Below are 15,934 nucleotides of genomic sequence, written 5' to 3' on the forward strand. Positions count from 1 at the left end.
AGAAAAAATAACCACTTTCCTTTGTTTATATATCAACTTTTGGTAACAATCACATCACACACGCGAACGTATACACATTTCTCTAAAATGTCGGTCCTACCCAATCGGCATTTGGTAATGCTGGTAGAGTTGTTGACTCCATTTCCTGGGTAGGAAGGTTCAATCCCAAGTCAACCATTTTTCTTGTTGTTTTAAAATAGATGTATTAGAGGAAAAAACAATTTTTTTTACGGGTTAATTTTTTTAAAAGTTTTAAGAGGTTCGTGTAAAATACATGCATATCTGTTTATAATATACTAAAGTTTCTTCTTATAAATACATTTTCAAGATAATTAGTGCTATTTGGAAAATAAAAAAAAAATGTGTCCGGAGATCTAGTAATAATTCTTGACGGAAATCTGAATTTCCGAAAATCTGAATAGTAAAATATCAATTAAATTATGAATAATCTTGTTGATCAACAGTAAGACGGCTTCCGTGGTCGAGGGGTAAGGTTCTCGACAAGTAATCCGGTGGTCCCGGGTTGATGTATTTTTTTGTTTAATTTGTGTTATTTCCCAACTTATTTTAAAAATTATATGTAGTACATTTGCGGCGTGTTCCGGAGTGGGAGATACTCTCAGTATCGAGCATCCATTGAATTGAAACGTTGCTTGAAATGGCTTTAGCCGTGTTTGGTGATCATATCTGAAGAGCCAGGTACTTCCAAACCTTCCTCTTTTCCCATCAACCTTCTCTCCCCGCTACATACAGCCTCACAACGTACCCCAATTGGAGATGCCATAGCCGCACTGGCTCCAGGCGATTAAGAACTGTTTGGACTAATGTGCGGTATTCCATAGAGCTAGAATTAGAGGCGCAACTACATATTAATATCTCGTCGAAACTTGTTCCACTATTAGAACGCGATAAACGGAGCGCGTAGACCTCATGATAGAAACAAAGTTTGAATCATTATTCATAAATTATCTTATCAGTGACCAGAGGTCCACGCTAGTCAATTTCACATCACAGCCACTCGTATTATTATAAGATGGTACCAGCAACAATAAATGAGGGCATTCCTTCGCCAACAACAGTTGCTCACTTGCTCGGTTGCTCAGTTGCTGACGGCGGGCCGTTATCAAGGAAGTTGTCAGTTGATCTCCGACTACCCACCACTCTAGTTCTGATCATAATAAATTCAACGAAGATTTATTGTTGCGGTAGTAAACTAAAACCGGTAAGTTTAAATTTTATTGCATTTATTTATTTAATTAATACCCTCAGATGGTTGTTGTTTTTGAAAAAACAAAAGGGTTTCGCTAGTGTTTTATATTTTATGTTATTTTTTTAAATATACAGAGGCGCGCCTCATTCAATACGCACTAAAAAAACACACTAGAACGGTTTCTTGGGCCAATATTTACAAAATAAATTAAATAGACATTAAATAAATTGCATTATTTTTCTGTTGTTCCTCAATGTTATTAAAGTGATAAATATTGATTCAGCAAATATCTGGCTCGGAATATAAAAATAAATTGGAACTTGAACACAACACTAGGTTCAAGAAGAATGAAGGCATTCTTGTTTCAAAATATAACTATAAATACAGACAGCGAACCCTAAAATACGAGTATAACGTGCCCAAAATGTTTAACATGTTGCCAAGTAACATAAAATGTTGTAAATTCTCAAATAGATTCAGATATATGCTGAAAACATGGCTCATAAGTAGAAATACTTTCTACTAATCATCACTATCAATCAATTGTTGTCATTTATTAGCGTAAGTGGGCCAATAATAATAATCTGAATATCTTATAATAAGTAATAATAATATGTATACATATTTACATTGTAATTGAACATGTAAATCCTGTTGACAAACTGCTTCATTGTAGTTTAATGGGATAATACTTTAAAGAAGAGTAAAAAGTTTTTTTTTAAATAATAAGGGAGTATTAACACTATTTAGATCAACCTTTTTTAACGTATAAATTTATCACAAAAAACGACAAAAATATGATTGTCGTTCCATTTTAATAAATATGTATTTTAATGCGTTTTAATTGATTTTTAGAAAAACGAACAAAATAGCTTAGTTAGCCTTTATTTTTTTGTCAGTTAAATTTATATTTATAAGCCCTATAGTTCATGACGGAAATGGCGTTGAAAAAAAAAATTATTACGTCATAGCTCACCGTTCAATGGAAACTGAAATATCGTATACATTACTTAATTTTAATGAAGAATTATTGCGTATTTTAGCACCAATTTTCTGTCGTTCCCAATCAAGTAACTTTTCAGGCATTTATTTATTTGCATTAAAAATACATACATCACTTTTGATATTTATGGTAAAATTGTCGAATTTCGCTGCGTGCAGAGGCTCTCAAAGTCGGGGGTTTAGGCTGGCCGCATACATACGTTTTTCGTATTCGATTTCCGAATTCGTTTTCCGTATTCGGACATCCGAATGCACGGAATCAGTAGAAAATACATTAACTGCCGCACACGTTCGTTTTAGTTCCGAACGGAACAAATTCCTTACGCACGTTCCGAATGCGAGCCGGCGCGTTCGGAGAAAACGAATGGAAAAAACCTAATGACGTCATGTGGAACGCAGCTATTGCATACAGTTTGTTTGTGCCGACGCAAACGTACGGAACTTTCCGTTCGTAATACAGTGTTGCCAACGGATCTTGACCTAATATCGCCGTTTCTCATACATAAGGTAGCGTAAAGTAGCCGAATTTGCTGTTAGGTGGGACATGTTTAAAATTGATGTTTTTACGTGAAAACAAAAATTTCGTGGGGGGGGGGGGGGTGGTGGCTAGAGAATTTCAAGAAAATATAACATTTGTCCCCAGAAAAATAAATTTCATGGGGGGAGGGTGGCTAGAGAATTTCGGGACATGTTTAAAATTGATGTTTTTGAAGTAGCTTAATTGGCGACCAGTCGCCTTTTAGATTTTTTCGGCGCCGATTCTCGCTCTGAGTAGCCTAAATGGCGATATATCGCCCTTGTTGGCAACACTGGTACTGACGTTTATACATTCCGAATGAAGAAAAACGAACGTTTGCGCTAGTCTCACGGAATTCCGAATACGGAAAACGAATTCGGAAATCGAATACGGAAAACGTATGTATGCGGCCAGCCTTACAATCTCCCTTGACATAAATAGTCATTTCTTGTAGTAATTAAGTTGAAACCAAGCGCTATTTATAATTTTTTATTCCACAATTTCATAAAACATGTATAAATAATTTGTATTTTTTGAAGCCATGTTACGATTAATACCTGTATTACTGTAATAGTTGGCAATTATTCTGCATTTTTTCAATAACAAAAGTAAGAAGTGCTTATATTTATTATTATTTTATTTTTGTTATTTTCTGTTAGTCAAGATATAAGTATATTTCGTTTCAAGCAGTAGTAGCACTGCAGAAATACATTAGTATCTCCGTAACGCGTATCAAACTATATTGACCTTAAGTGATCTTTGACCGCATGAAATAAATATTAACAATATTCATATGTCGTTGATATTCCGGTAAACAATTTTATATTCCAGCATTAATTGCTTTTCTGTACAAACGATAACAATAAATAAGCAAAACTTGTTAAACATTTATTTAAATATGACGAATACTTTGGTCTGTATGGAAATAATGGGAATATTTCATCTTCATCAAACTATGAAAAAATTTTTTTATTTTAATAAAACATTTTTTTACAAAAACGATTTAAACACACGGAAAAAACTTGCTGATATAAAATATTGCAAATTTATTGAAAATTTCCTCAAATTTTTCGAATTCCTGTTAAAAACGGGACTGCAGGACTTTAATCATATCTGTTATCAAATAAAATTAAAAAAAGGTCTATATTATAGCCTCGTACATTCACATTAAACTACTTGATTGATATCTGGCGAAAAGCAAATGAAACATATATAAATGAACTACAGGTAACACAAAACAAAGTAATGAAAAAGCTATTTCCCTTCAAACCTAGAACATCCACCAAAAAATATGTATGGAAACAAAACTGTCAACATTAAGAAAAATAACTGAATATAATACATGTCTCCCCATATACAAAATAAATAACAAACTCATACATACAAATACAGAACTCATTAAAACTAAGTAAGTCTAAGTACCTACACACCCACTTTACACGGCAACACGATAAAATACATTTAAACACCATACATACTCACAATGGCAAGCAATCCATTGGTTACGAGGGGGGCAACATATATAATTGCCTTACAGACAAAATTAAACAAATCGTGTAATGTATTAGTTATTTATAGTTAAATAAGTGAAAATGTAATTTTCTTTTATCAAGAGTAAAAACTTAAAAAAAACGATTGAATTGACAGATTTCTTAGTAAAATATCAGTAAGAAACGAATATGTTTCGGCGACGTTCAAACACGCGTTCATAAAAATACGCCTATTTTCGTAATTCGTCCTAACATAAATAATAAGAAAACCGCAGTACTGATAATTTATTGATAAATGGCACGCTGTCACCTTTTTAACAGGATTTAAATAAATCAACAGTATAATTTGGTCACTACGAATACTAATACAAGGTATAGGAAACAAAATGTTAAGTATTTAATTTTTTTTGTAAGTTCTTTCGGTATCGTTAAAATTATCTGCTACTTCTGTGACTGTTCGTGTGACTCTATGAGGAACATGAAATAAAATCAATTGCAATAATGCAGGCTATTTTAATTTAATATGTATCACATATGAATGAATATGAAATACAAAAATAATAAATAAACATTCACATTAATACGTTAGCATTAGAATATTTTCAGGAGAGTTTACATAAAGACAAATTAAAAATAATCGGGAGTTAAAAGAAATAATGAAGATTTAAAAATATTTTATTACTTGCTTTTGTCCGCAGCTTTGCTCGCAAGGTATTAGGGAAAAATTACTGTAAAAACAATTTTCCCACGGGGATGAAATGCTTTCCCGGAATGAAAAATAGCCTACATCACCAACTATCCCTGTACAATAAATCACGTCGATCGGTAGCTCCGTTCCGACGTGAAGGAAGGACAAAAATCGCGTCGGTCGGTCAGTTGTGAAAGAAAGAAAAACAAACACTTTTTCGCATTTATAATATTAGTTTTTTTAACGAAAGGTGAAATGGCTTTAGCTGTATTTGGAGACTAGATCTGAATAGCCAGGTACTCACCTACCTTCTTCTTCTCCATCTCCTCTCCCCGCACAACCATATATATTTATCAGCCTCACAACATACCCCAATTGGAGATGCCATAGTCGCACTGGCTCCAGACGATTAATAATAAATAATAATAATATTTGTATGATTTGTATAGCGCCGTTTTTGAACAAAATCACCTCAAGGAAGCTGTACAAATATATGTGAGAAATTGGGACTCTTGTGCTGTATTTACATAAAAAATATGCCTAACCATGTAAGTCCAAAGAAAATAATTGTATTTGAAAGAAAAACTATTAGAGAACTGAATTTTACCTTGAACTTTTGAAATACCCACGCCAATAATTAACCCCTTTGTACCTGGCACGAAATGCAAATTGCAAAATTAACCGTAAATGTAGGTAACTATTGTTAAAATAAAATATTTGTAAACTAGACTCTCTCCACACAGGATATCCTAATAAACCCTAATCATATAGATGTGCAATAACCAACAATAACGGAACGAAATGGCATTATCAGTTTCAGTGCCGGCAACCCGGGCGTTTATTTAAGGTTGGTTCTGTACAGATGTTTTTTTTCATTACCCTCCTCACTAGAAAAAGTTCTGAGGCTGGTAATTAACAATTTATATATAAACTTAGTAAAAAATAGTAAAATAAAAATAATAAGAAAAAAAAGTAGTAAAAAAATGAGTAATATAAAAATAGAAAAATAAGTGTAGTACTATATGTGTTGAAAAATTATGTATAAAAATATGAAATGAGTATTTCGTATTATAATTAATTGTAAAATTTTGTAATTTTGATAGAATTTGTGTGCAGTATGCTTTGTAAAATGCATTAGATGTTTAGAATATTTCTAATGTCTGTTCTTTCTTTTACCATCAACCAGTTTACAAATCTTTTGAACACCCAATTCAAATAATTTGGTAGGACGTAAGTTTTGGTTTGGGTTAGGAACATGTTGAATATGTGAGGAGCCAGGTAAGATTCATGTCTTTTAGCGAAATTTGATTTGATATACGGTACTTGTAATTGTTTGTGTGTAATTGCTCTCGTGTTTTGCGAGTGAGTTATGTGATGTGGTAATTTTTTTATGCAGTTTTTGTAGATGATCTTCTTTATGAACAGTTTATTTATGTCTAATAAGTTATTTTCAATAATTAGCTGTTCTGTCGGATGTTGATAAGGTTTTCTAAACATAATTCGAATTATTGATTTATGATTAATTTTAAGGGATTTGAGATGAGTGTCTGCTGCTACTCCCCATACTGAAATACCATACATTATGTGACCCTTATTTGCAATGATTATGTTTTCAGTATCAAGATGGTGTCTTCACTAAGCAAGGGCTTTGTCTTGCTCCTGTTCGTTCTACCCGAGATACTAGCCGCTAGAAGTACAATCAAGTATAACCCTTTGTCCGATGAAATGATTGACCACATTAATGCCCACGCGAGTACATGGACGGCCGGAAGGAACTTCCACCCTGACATCGATTTTAAATACATCAAAAAGTATGTAGTACATTTTAAAATATATTTTTTTTATTAAATAAATAAGTTTTATTAAAGAAGTAAGTAATTACATATAAAATCGTATTAAAATTGGGTTCTTACATATTAAGAGATTTGACCACTACTCTTCCATAGAAGCATTAGCTTGTGTTTGGAAGAAGAGTGCACAGTACATTATTGTAGTTATTTATAAGTAATTAATAATATGATAGGTATTACGTGTTGTAGTAAGTAAATTACAATGAGAAAGTAAAAAATAGTTTTTGTCTTTGAATTTGTCCTGCCACAGACCGCCTTCTATGTAGTTCGGTGTAGGGAAGTTAAAATTTGTGGTTGTATGTATTTTTGGATGAGAAAACTGAAAAAAAAACTCGACAACAGCGGAATCCATCGGGTCCAAAACTATCCTATTTTTCAACAAAAACATTCATAAAATTTCATTGAAATCAGTTGGGCGGTTTCGGAGATTAGCGTGCACGAACACAGTGACACATGATTTTTACATTTTACAGGTAATAGACCGTTCAGGAAGAATCTTTGAATAACGACTGAATTTGGATCACTAGTATTTACAACCTCCGTTTGCCAAAATTTTAACATATTTATTCGAAATATCTTTTTCATTGAAATGATGATAAGTATTGATGGAACAATTTTCCATTCCAGGTTGATGGGTGTCAAGAAGGGTGGACCGAAACTGACTCAACTTCAGCCGGAGCTCCTGCTGGCCTCTCCTCTTCCAGATAATTTCGACAGCCGCGTCGAGTGGCCCGACTGTCCTACCATTAAGGAGGTCAGGGATCAGGTAACAAATCTTTTTATTTATTTCGCATGTGGTAAAGTTTTCATTTTATTGTGACGGCCGAGGAGTAAAGCTCTCAACTAGCAAGCCGAAGGTCGCGGGTTCAAACCCGGCTTGCGCTAGTGCATTTTGTGTGATTGATTTGTGTTATTTCACAAATATAAAGTAAACTTGCGGCACGCTCCAGAGTGAAAGATACTCTCTGAATCGCCTTGGTGTAAGACCATCATTCAGAATTGAAACTTTGATTGAAATGGCTTTAGCCGTGATTGGTGACCAGATTTGAAGGTACTCCCCCACCTTAACATTATCCATCTACATCCCCTCTTCACTGTCTTCAACCTCAGAACACACTCCAATTATGCCATAGTCTCACTGGCTCCAGACGGTTTGGGGCAATTGGGACTCTTGTACGGTATTTGTACTAAAAAGAAATTACCGTGATTTAATGAAGTGGTTTAACATCCTAAAAGTTGTAAAGCTGGACTGTGTAGTGTCATCGTAGTTATATAATCCAAATGGACATTTGGTGCTCATTTGTAACAGCATGAAAGATCTACCGCCTCTCTCATCTACGATGATTAAAGTATTATGTGGAGCAAGTTAATGATGCAAGTAATGTAATTAAGTTTAAAATCATTGTGTTTGAAAGAGAGAGTACAAAACACATTAACTTTAAAATTGATTTTTATACATTTGAAATATGGCAGTTTTCGATTTTTATTTTGAGTCTACATAATAGAAAAGTATCGATGACAACCGTGTGGCATGTTTTCAGGGATCTTGTGGGTCGTGTTGGGCTTTTGGAGCAGTGGAGGCCATCTCCGACCGAATCTGCATACACTCCAAAGGCAATGACCACGTGAGGATCTCTTCTGATAACCTGCTGGCCTGTTGCGAAAGTTGCGGAAGCGGATGCAACGGTGGTTTCCCAGGTAAATTTACAATAGTCCGCAAACAAAAGAAGGTGCACCGACGCACGTTTCTCGCGGCGGTCGCCTCCCGTACCATGCATCATTATGGAGGATGCAATTAGTTGAACTATAAATTCATCCTTATGGAAATACCTTACAGTTTTTCAAAAGATAAAGCTTTGGTACATCGATGCCGAGTTTGGGCAAAAGTTTGAGTAAAATTCCGTGAACAGCTATCTAGCCTTGGCAAACTCAGAATAAACTCGGAAATCCTAAGTTTAATCTGACGATCTCAAGTCCTCAGTGAAAAGACTTGGCGAACGATTGCTAACTCCACCTAGAAAGATACAAAGACAAGCTTTGGTAAATTGATACCTAATTTGGAGACCTGTGTGATTCAAATTTTTGTTTTATTCTTAGGAAGCGCTTGGCAATACTGGGTGGATACGGGACTAGTGTCTGGAGGAAGCTATGGATCTAATCAAGGATGCCAGCCCTATGAGATCCCTCCATGTGAACACCACGTCAATGGTACCAGGCCTAAGTGTGATGGAGAAGGTAAGTGTACTAACTAAATATATCGGTGCTGCGATAGCAAACGGTTACAATATCAGTGGCATAAATGTACGCTAAACCTGAACAAAAATTAGTAGAATACAAGATACGCCGTGAACCAATAATTTGGTCAATCAGACCTGAAATTTCTAATTCAAGACCGTTTCACCGTGTTTATGAAATTCAAATGGGATGGAGATCTATTATATCAAGCGAATGTGAGACGCAGCTCTGGGCTATTGGGCTAAATCTAACATTTGCTTCCACTCAAATTTTTATGGAAATGACATCTAGTTCAGCTCTTTATCCGATGGTTGTATAAGGGAAAAATAAGCAGTTGAGGCATTTCGTTAAATTATGACAAATGGTCAACTCACAAAAATTGAATTTTATTTGTAGATGGAGAAACACCCACCTGCAGCAATAAATGCGAGGCCAGTTACACTGTGGATTACTCGGCCGACAAGCACTTCGGCCAGAAGTCCTATTCTGTCAGCGAAAGCGAGCATGAGATTAGAAACGAAATCAAGACCAATGGGCCCGTAGAGGGCGCTTTCACAGTCTACGAGGACTTGCTGAGCTATAAATCTGGAGTATACATACACGTCACGGGATCTGAACTCGGTAAGCCAGGAAAAAAATTATTCGCAGATAAAGTTTTAGATGTTGACAACAAAAGTATTATTGTGATTTATTTTAATTATTATTGAGTTTATGTCTCGTGTTGTGCTTCCAACGTCCTTAACCAACTTTTCAGATAGCGTTACACTGTTCAATGTCCATAATTAGGGCAAATGTGTAGATTGCGGTAAAATGTGAGTTTATGTTCCCTTCGGAACGCCACATTTGTGATTCGGTTATATTATGTAAACACAATAATCATATTCTTGTAATAAGAAGGAAATATTATATTGATACGCCGAAACCAATAATGTATACACAAAGCAATATAATTTCAGTTTAATCAATACTTCACTTGAATAAACATAACGGTAATATTTCCAACATGTTTATTTGATGATAAACAAACAATGAACGTACATATTTGAGTCACGCATGTTTGCTATTCGTCGCAAAACGAGATTTAAATACCTATACTTTTACGAATATTTTCATTTGTGAATGAATATTTACTGCCAAATAATAATTGTACGATTCAAAAGCCATTATTTTATGGTAACTTAATCAAAAAAGAGGGAAGCAACCGTTTAACGATTACATTGACGTGAGACAATTTTTTCTTACATTAGGTCTGTTCTTATGCTTTTGTCCTTTCCTTATTGCTGAAGATCTTGACCCCAGATCAATTTCATTAGTTGACTAGGTTCCTCCACTTATCGCAGTCTTGCGCTGCATGGAGACCCAAGACTGTCGCAACGTTCCGAAGGCCTGAATATTTAATCACTCCAACAATGCATCATTGATCGTCCTTTTAATTTAATATCAGTTTTTCAGTGACCATAAGTTTTTCTGGGTTCGAGTTCTGAATTTGACAAGCAACGTGTCCAAAATAACTTAGGACACTCTGTGGGCAGACAGTTGAACATAGCCTCAAAGTGGTTCTGTCATTTCTGATTGTTTTATTTTTATATTCAGGTGGTCACGCAATCAAAATCATCGGCTGGGGAGTTGAAAACGGGACCAAATACTGGCTTTGCACCAACTCCTGGAACAGTGACTGGGGAGATAATGGCTTCTTCAAGATCCTCAGGGGAAGTGACCATTGTGGCATTGAGAGTGGAATTGTCGCTGGTATCCCTAAATAATAATTTTACCAATCGACTCAGATGAAATTCAATTTATAACGTTTTCGAAAATCAAATGTAACGAACTCTGCAGAAAAAATGTGATCACCAACCATTTTTAGTTAATTTGAATTGAAAAAAATAAAATTTTAATTACAGCTTTTGGTTTGAATTGTGATTTTCGACTTTTTCATAAAAAAAATATACTTACTCCACATTAATATGACCTTGGCCCCGAGGGCCAATCATTTTTATCAGTTCTTAGGTCGTCTGCGGAGATGCTGTGTGGAGGATCTTTTTGAAGAAAAGAAGAAGTGGTTTGAAGAGACTAAATGAATGAAAGAGGAAAATAGAGGTCGGCAAGTAGGTCGTCAGTAAGTAACACAAGAACGTATCTTTAAAACAACCCTTCCTTGTGTGAAAAACGATGGACATGCATTTGCAAATGCAAACTAACATGGTTGATAAATTAATCACACTAAAGTATTTTTCATAGAGCTATAGTATGTTAGATAAACTTTTTGATATGAAATGGCTGCAATGGAGTGACTGAACACCGGCTGGAGAGAAGACAAGGGCTTCTTCAAAATCCTCAGCGAGAGTGACCAATGCGACATTGCGAGTGAGATTGATACTGAAATATCTGAATAAAATTTAATAATAATTTAGAGTCCTAGAATATGTTTTGAGGCAATATAATTAAAAAACGATCTCCGTAGAAAATAAAACAATTGGTTAAATCAATTAAAACGAAATCGTTTTCATCGAAAAGAAAAAAGTCTTAATGAAGCTTTTAGTACTATTGAGTTTTTCATCGCTTTTATTGTATTTCTAAGTCGCAATCAGTATCAATTGCATTCAGCAATGATCTAAGAAGACTGGGAAGATGGTTTTATATCTCACGTAAGGATTGAGAAATTTAACAAATCAAATCAAGATATTGAAAAAAACAACATAAATAATCTCTAGACGTCTTCAAAAACAAGATCTGCAAACTATTTTAATTCCACCGTAATATTTCAGCTTATGCTATTTTTTTTCTGAAAGACACACCTAGGAATATTTAATATAGCCAGGTAACGATAGCAAGGTTTGGACTAACCAGATTTCTCTTTAGTTTAACCAAAATAAATAACAAATCGTTTTGTTGTTTTCAAAATTACAACAAAAATTAAATAGATATTCTTAATTGTTGGTAAAAAATAGTTATGTCTCGACATAAAAAATACTTTAAAGCAATAATTATTAGCCTGAAACGCCTCTATAAATTGAAAAAATCTTCCGAGGAAAATAATAAATGTTGCCGACGGGAATTGAACCCACTACCTTCTGAGTGCCAGTCAGGTGCTCTACCAATTGCGCTAAGTCGGCTTATTCATAAACAAAAACATGTCTCTTAAAAATTAGTATATCATTACACATAATTTAAAAAAACGTATTTGAGCAACCGCACTTATTGAAAGTGCCGACCGGTTTCATAGTTATATTAACCGCAACAATACAGAAGTAATTCAAGTATCTGACCTATGTTCTTCTCCAGGAGGTTTAAAGTTGTTGGATTTTTAGAGATCCATACGTCACATACCTGAAAAGAGAAAACACATTATGTAATTACTAGTTCAAAACGTAGTCATGGAAATGAAAATAATTTATGAAAACAGTATGCAATATAGTTGTGATTGAATTTCATTTTTCAGTTTATTCAATAATAAAATTTTAGATGGTTTCAAAAAAATACTGCCATCTTTAAAAAAACATCGCTAGTGAAAATATTAATAACACATTTTCTTTATTGATTCCATGAAACTTTTTTTGATGGTTAATACATTTTGTTGTATTATTGTATCCGTGTGTTATGGAGGGTGAAGTCTACTACAGATGGAATTTATTCATGATATTATATTGATAATACATAATAATTATTGTAATACAATGCCTTACGATTTTATATAATAACTAGCCGTATCCCTCTACGCGTTGGTGTGGCTCTGTCTGTGTGTGCAGATAAAAAAACAATAGCGCATGTTGCTTTTACGTCCAACAGATGGCGCTGTTTAAATAAATATGGTTATTCAACCGTTTACGTTGTTTAAAAAAAAGAGATATTTTTAACTGTCAAAGGTTACCTCTATATAACATAGGTATAGCAATAGGTATAGGTAAAAAAAACACAAGCGTATTTAAATGCAAAGTTGTGTCAAAATTTCAAAGCAATCAGTGAAGAACCGAGATTTAAGATTTAGAACATTTAAATTTATATATATATAGGGGTATATATGTATACTCCTGTTAACAATATTTTTAAATGTGAAAACTAATGCATTTTTTTGTGAAAGCACGTATAGTTTTTTTATGGACAAACTCCCTACAGTTTTTTACCCAGCATCTTACCTGGAAGTGCTTTAAAAGTGTTAAAATATTATTCATTTTTTTTCACTAAGGATGCCACTGTCATTGACACTTGTTTAATTTGAATTCAATATATAAAATTTACCAAACTGATACTCGGAAGAATTAAAAAAATCTTAAAAATGGACTCAAATATTTACAAAATTTACCCAAATGATAATCCAGGAGAGGAATATTGGAAACATGATAAAGGGAGCAGATACAATCAGACGAAAAGACCAGTGCATTAATAAGATTTTCATTTTATGAAGTAAAACATGATGAGGTTATAAATTAAACATCTTAACAAAAACTATCTACTTTCACGTTTTATGTACTAAATCACACATCTAAAATGGCACTAGTTTTTTGTAAAGAATTTCACATTCAGCTTAATTTAACCTTTCAACACTAAATACAGAACTATAATTGGATAAATTATCTTTTTTTTCATCATGAAGAGAAAACCTATAAATCAACGGTGAATTATGATGACGACGATGATCAATCGAATTACTTATATTTTTTGGAGGAAGTTGGAATACACCATTTATTAAATTTTATTTATAAGTAAGTAAGGGTAGCACATATTTTTTACTGGGTCTGTTTCACTAAGGATATCCTGTGTCGAGAGAGGCTAGTATAGAATATTTTATTTTTTATTTTGACAGTGGGTACAGTTTTCGTTTAGATAATTTTCGATGGATATATTTTTTGACAAGTGAAACCAACGTAAAAAGTTTTAGAGTAGGATGCTTAAACTTTATTATTTAAAAGGATGCCTCAAAGATTAGTATTGTGATGTGTTTCTATAATAAATGTATTTATATAATATAAATGATTATTTATTGATAATTAAAGTACCAAAATGTACTGTAGTGTATAATATGATCCCACTAAAAGTTTCTTAACTCTTGGGAACACAACGCATGTAGCCATGTATTGTATACTTTAAAAAAAGCTTTAACAGGAAGCCAACATTCAATTTTTAGGGGTACTTCATCACAAACCTAACAATAATTATGACTTGGATAATAACAGCTTTTTAACGATGCCTTCATCAGGACCCTGCTAGCTATTTAATGGTTACTGGATACCGGAAGATAAATGCCACTATTTTTTAACTGTGTACTGCAAGGAAGTACACTAGGTCCCATATTGTTTAATGTTTATATAAATGACTTATGTAATACTTCATTTGCAGACCACATTATTACATTTGCTGACGATACAGTACTTTTATTCGAAGGCATAACCTGGAATGAGTCTTGCAGTAAAGCTGAATTTGGCATTAACAAAGTTAAACAGTGGCTAGATAGTAATCTCCTCACTCTAAACTCGGATAAAACGAAATTCATCTGCTTCAGTTCAACTCAAGCGGGTCAACCACAAGAAATTATTAACATTAGAAAACACCATTGTTACGACATTATTACATGTAAATGCAATACCTTAGAATGTGTGGACAATATAAGATACCTAGGAATTATCATTGATAAATTTCTGAGATGGGACAAACACATAGCCTTTACTTCCACAAAGGTCAGGAAACTTACACATCTGTTTATAGCAATTAGAAGTGAGTCGTTCGCGAACGAGTCGGCTCAGTGAACCGGATCTTTACACCGATCCGTAAGATCCGGTTCCCAAATCAGCCGCTCACTCGTTCGCGGATCGGTAGTGACTCACCCGTTCGGGAACGGTGAGCCGGTGACCCGGTGACCCGGTGACCCGGTGACCCGCTTCACTCGTTCGCGAACGAAGAGCCGGTGAGCCGGTGACCCGCCAGACCCGAAGAGCCGACTCACCCGTTCGCGAACGAAGATCCGCATACATCGTTCAACGGATCTCACGGCTCGCGGGTCACTACTGACGTACTGACCGGATTGATCATATATACGACATAATAATACTGGTATTCCCGCTTGCATAACATTTTAGTTGTTGTGTCGGCACTTATTTAGTTTATTATAACAGGAACAAGGAAGAGTTATATTATGTTCATGGTTTATTTTCAGTTAATCATTGATATCGAAATAATCGTAAAAAGTAATGTTGGCATTGAGTACTTACATGAACGACGTTTAGCTATTATTCTCACACCGAAGTATTTTGTTTCACAACACAATTTTTATATTATTATTACACTTATTTGGGACAGAATTAATTTAAAATAGATTTAAGTTTATTTTCATTGTTCTATATTTTGATTCCATTCACCAATTGATTTTTTTAAACTTAATTTAAAGAAATTTTTTCAATAGTATTGATATAGATTATAGATTTTAATTTAAAAATAACACATCTGACAATTTTTGTGGCCGCAGAAAAAATGATTCCAAATTTCACTCTTTTTTCTTGTGGAAATCATGGTAAATTTAAATTAAAGCTATTATAAAGTTCGTAACTATGTTTTCCGGGTAAAAAAACTAAAAAGCGATAAGAAACGTGATTCAACGATTACCGTACGATTGAAGTTTGACGTTTTGTACCAAAAACCTAACAAAACAAAAGATTTCTCGATTTCATTTTTTCATTCTAATAAAAGGGTATTCCAATAAAATTGGGAATCCCCTTTGAATGTAATCATAAATATACGATATATTGATCGATTTTTCTGGGCAAAAATTTTGTCTTCGAAATATATAATATTCCCAAAGAAGCAAAAATGTCGGAATGTTTCCTCACGATAGCAAGGTCCCATCTGACGAAGCGCAGTCCTGAGAAATGACCTTTAAAGCATTTATCTTTTCAGCTCATTCTTCCGGAGGGAGCTTTGTCAGACGCAACCTGTTATAAAACATCATAAAAC

The 15,934-nt window shown here is 34.0% G+C and overlaps 2 protein-coding genes across 2 annotated transcripts in view; one reads left to right on the forward strand and one right to left on the reverse strand.

Moving 5' to 3' along the window:
• Positions 1-15,934, reverse strand: part of LOC149411302 (diacylglycerol kinase eta) — a 608,003-nt gene that overhangs the window by 191,687 nt on the left and 400,382 nt on the right. The gene's annotated exons all lie outside the window — the stretch shown is intronic.
• On the forward strand, positions 1,065-10,884 carry CtsB (Cathepsin B). The gene is made up of 7 exons (XM_089647179.1): positions 1,065-1,222; positions 6,524-6,718; positions 7,385-7,523; positions 8,299-8,455; positions 8,855-8,992; positions 9,389-9,613; positions 10,586-10,884. The coding sequence occupies exons 2-7, from the start codon at positions 6,531-6,533 to the stop codon at positions 10,753-10,755; spliced, it is 1,017 nt and encodes a 338-aa protein (XP_089503305.1). The 5' UTR covers positions 1,065-1,222; positions 6,524-6,530; the 3' UTR covers positions 10,756-10,884.

Source organism: Hesperophylax consimilis, chromosome 26 (genome assembly GCF_061612785.1).
Source record: "Hesperophylax consimilis isolate HC1 chromosome 26, BYU_Hcon_1.0, whole genome shotgun sequence".
In the NCBI taxonomy this organism is placed as follows: domain Eukaryota; kingdom Metazoa; phylum Arthropoda; class Insecta; order Trichoptera; family Limnephilidae; genus Hesperophylax; species Hesperophylax consimilis.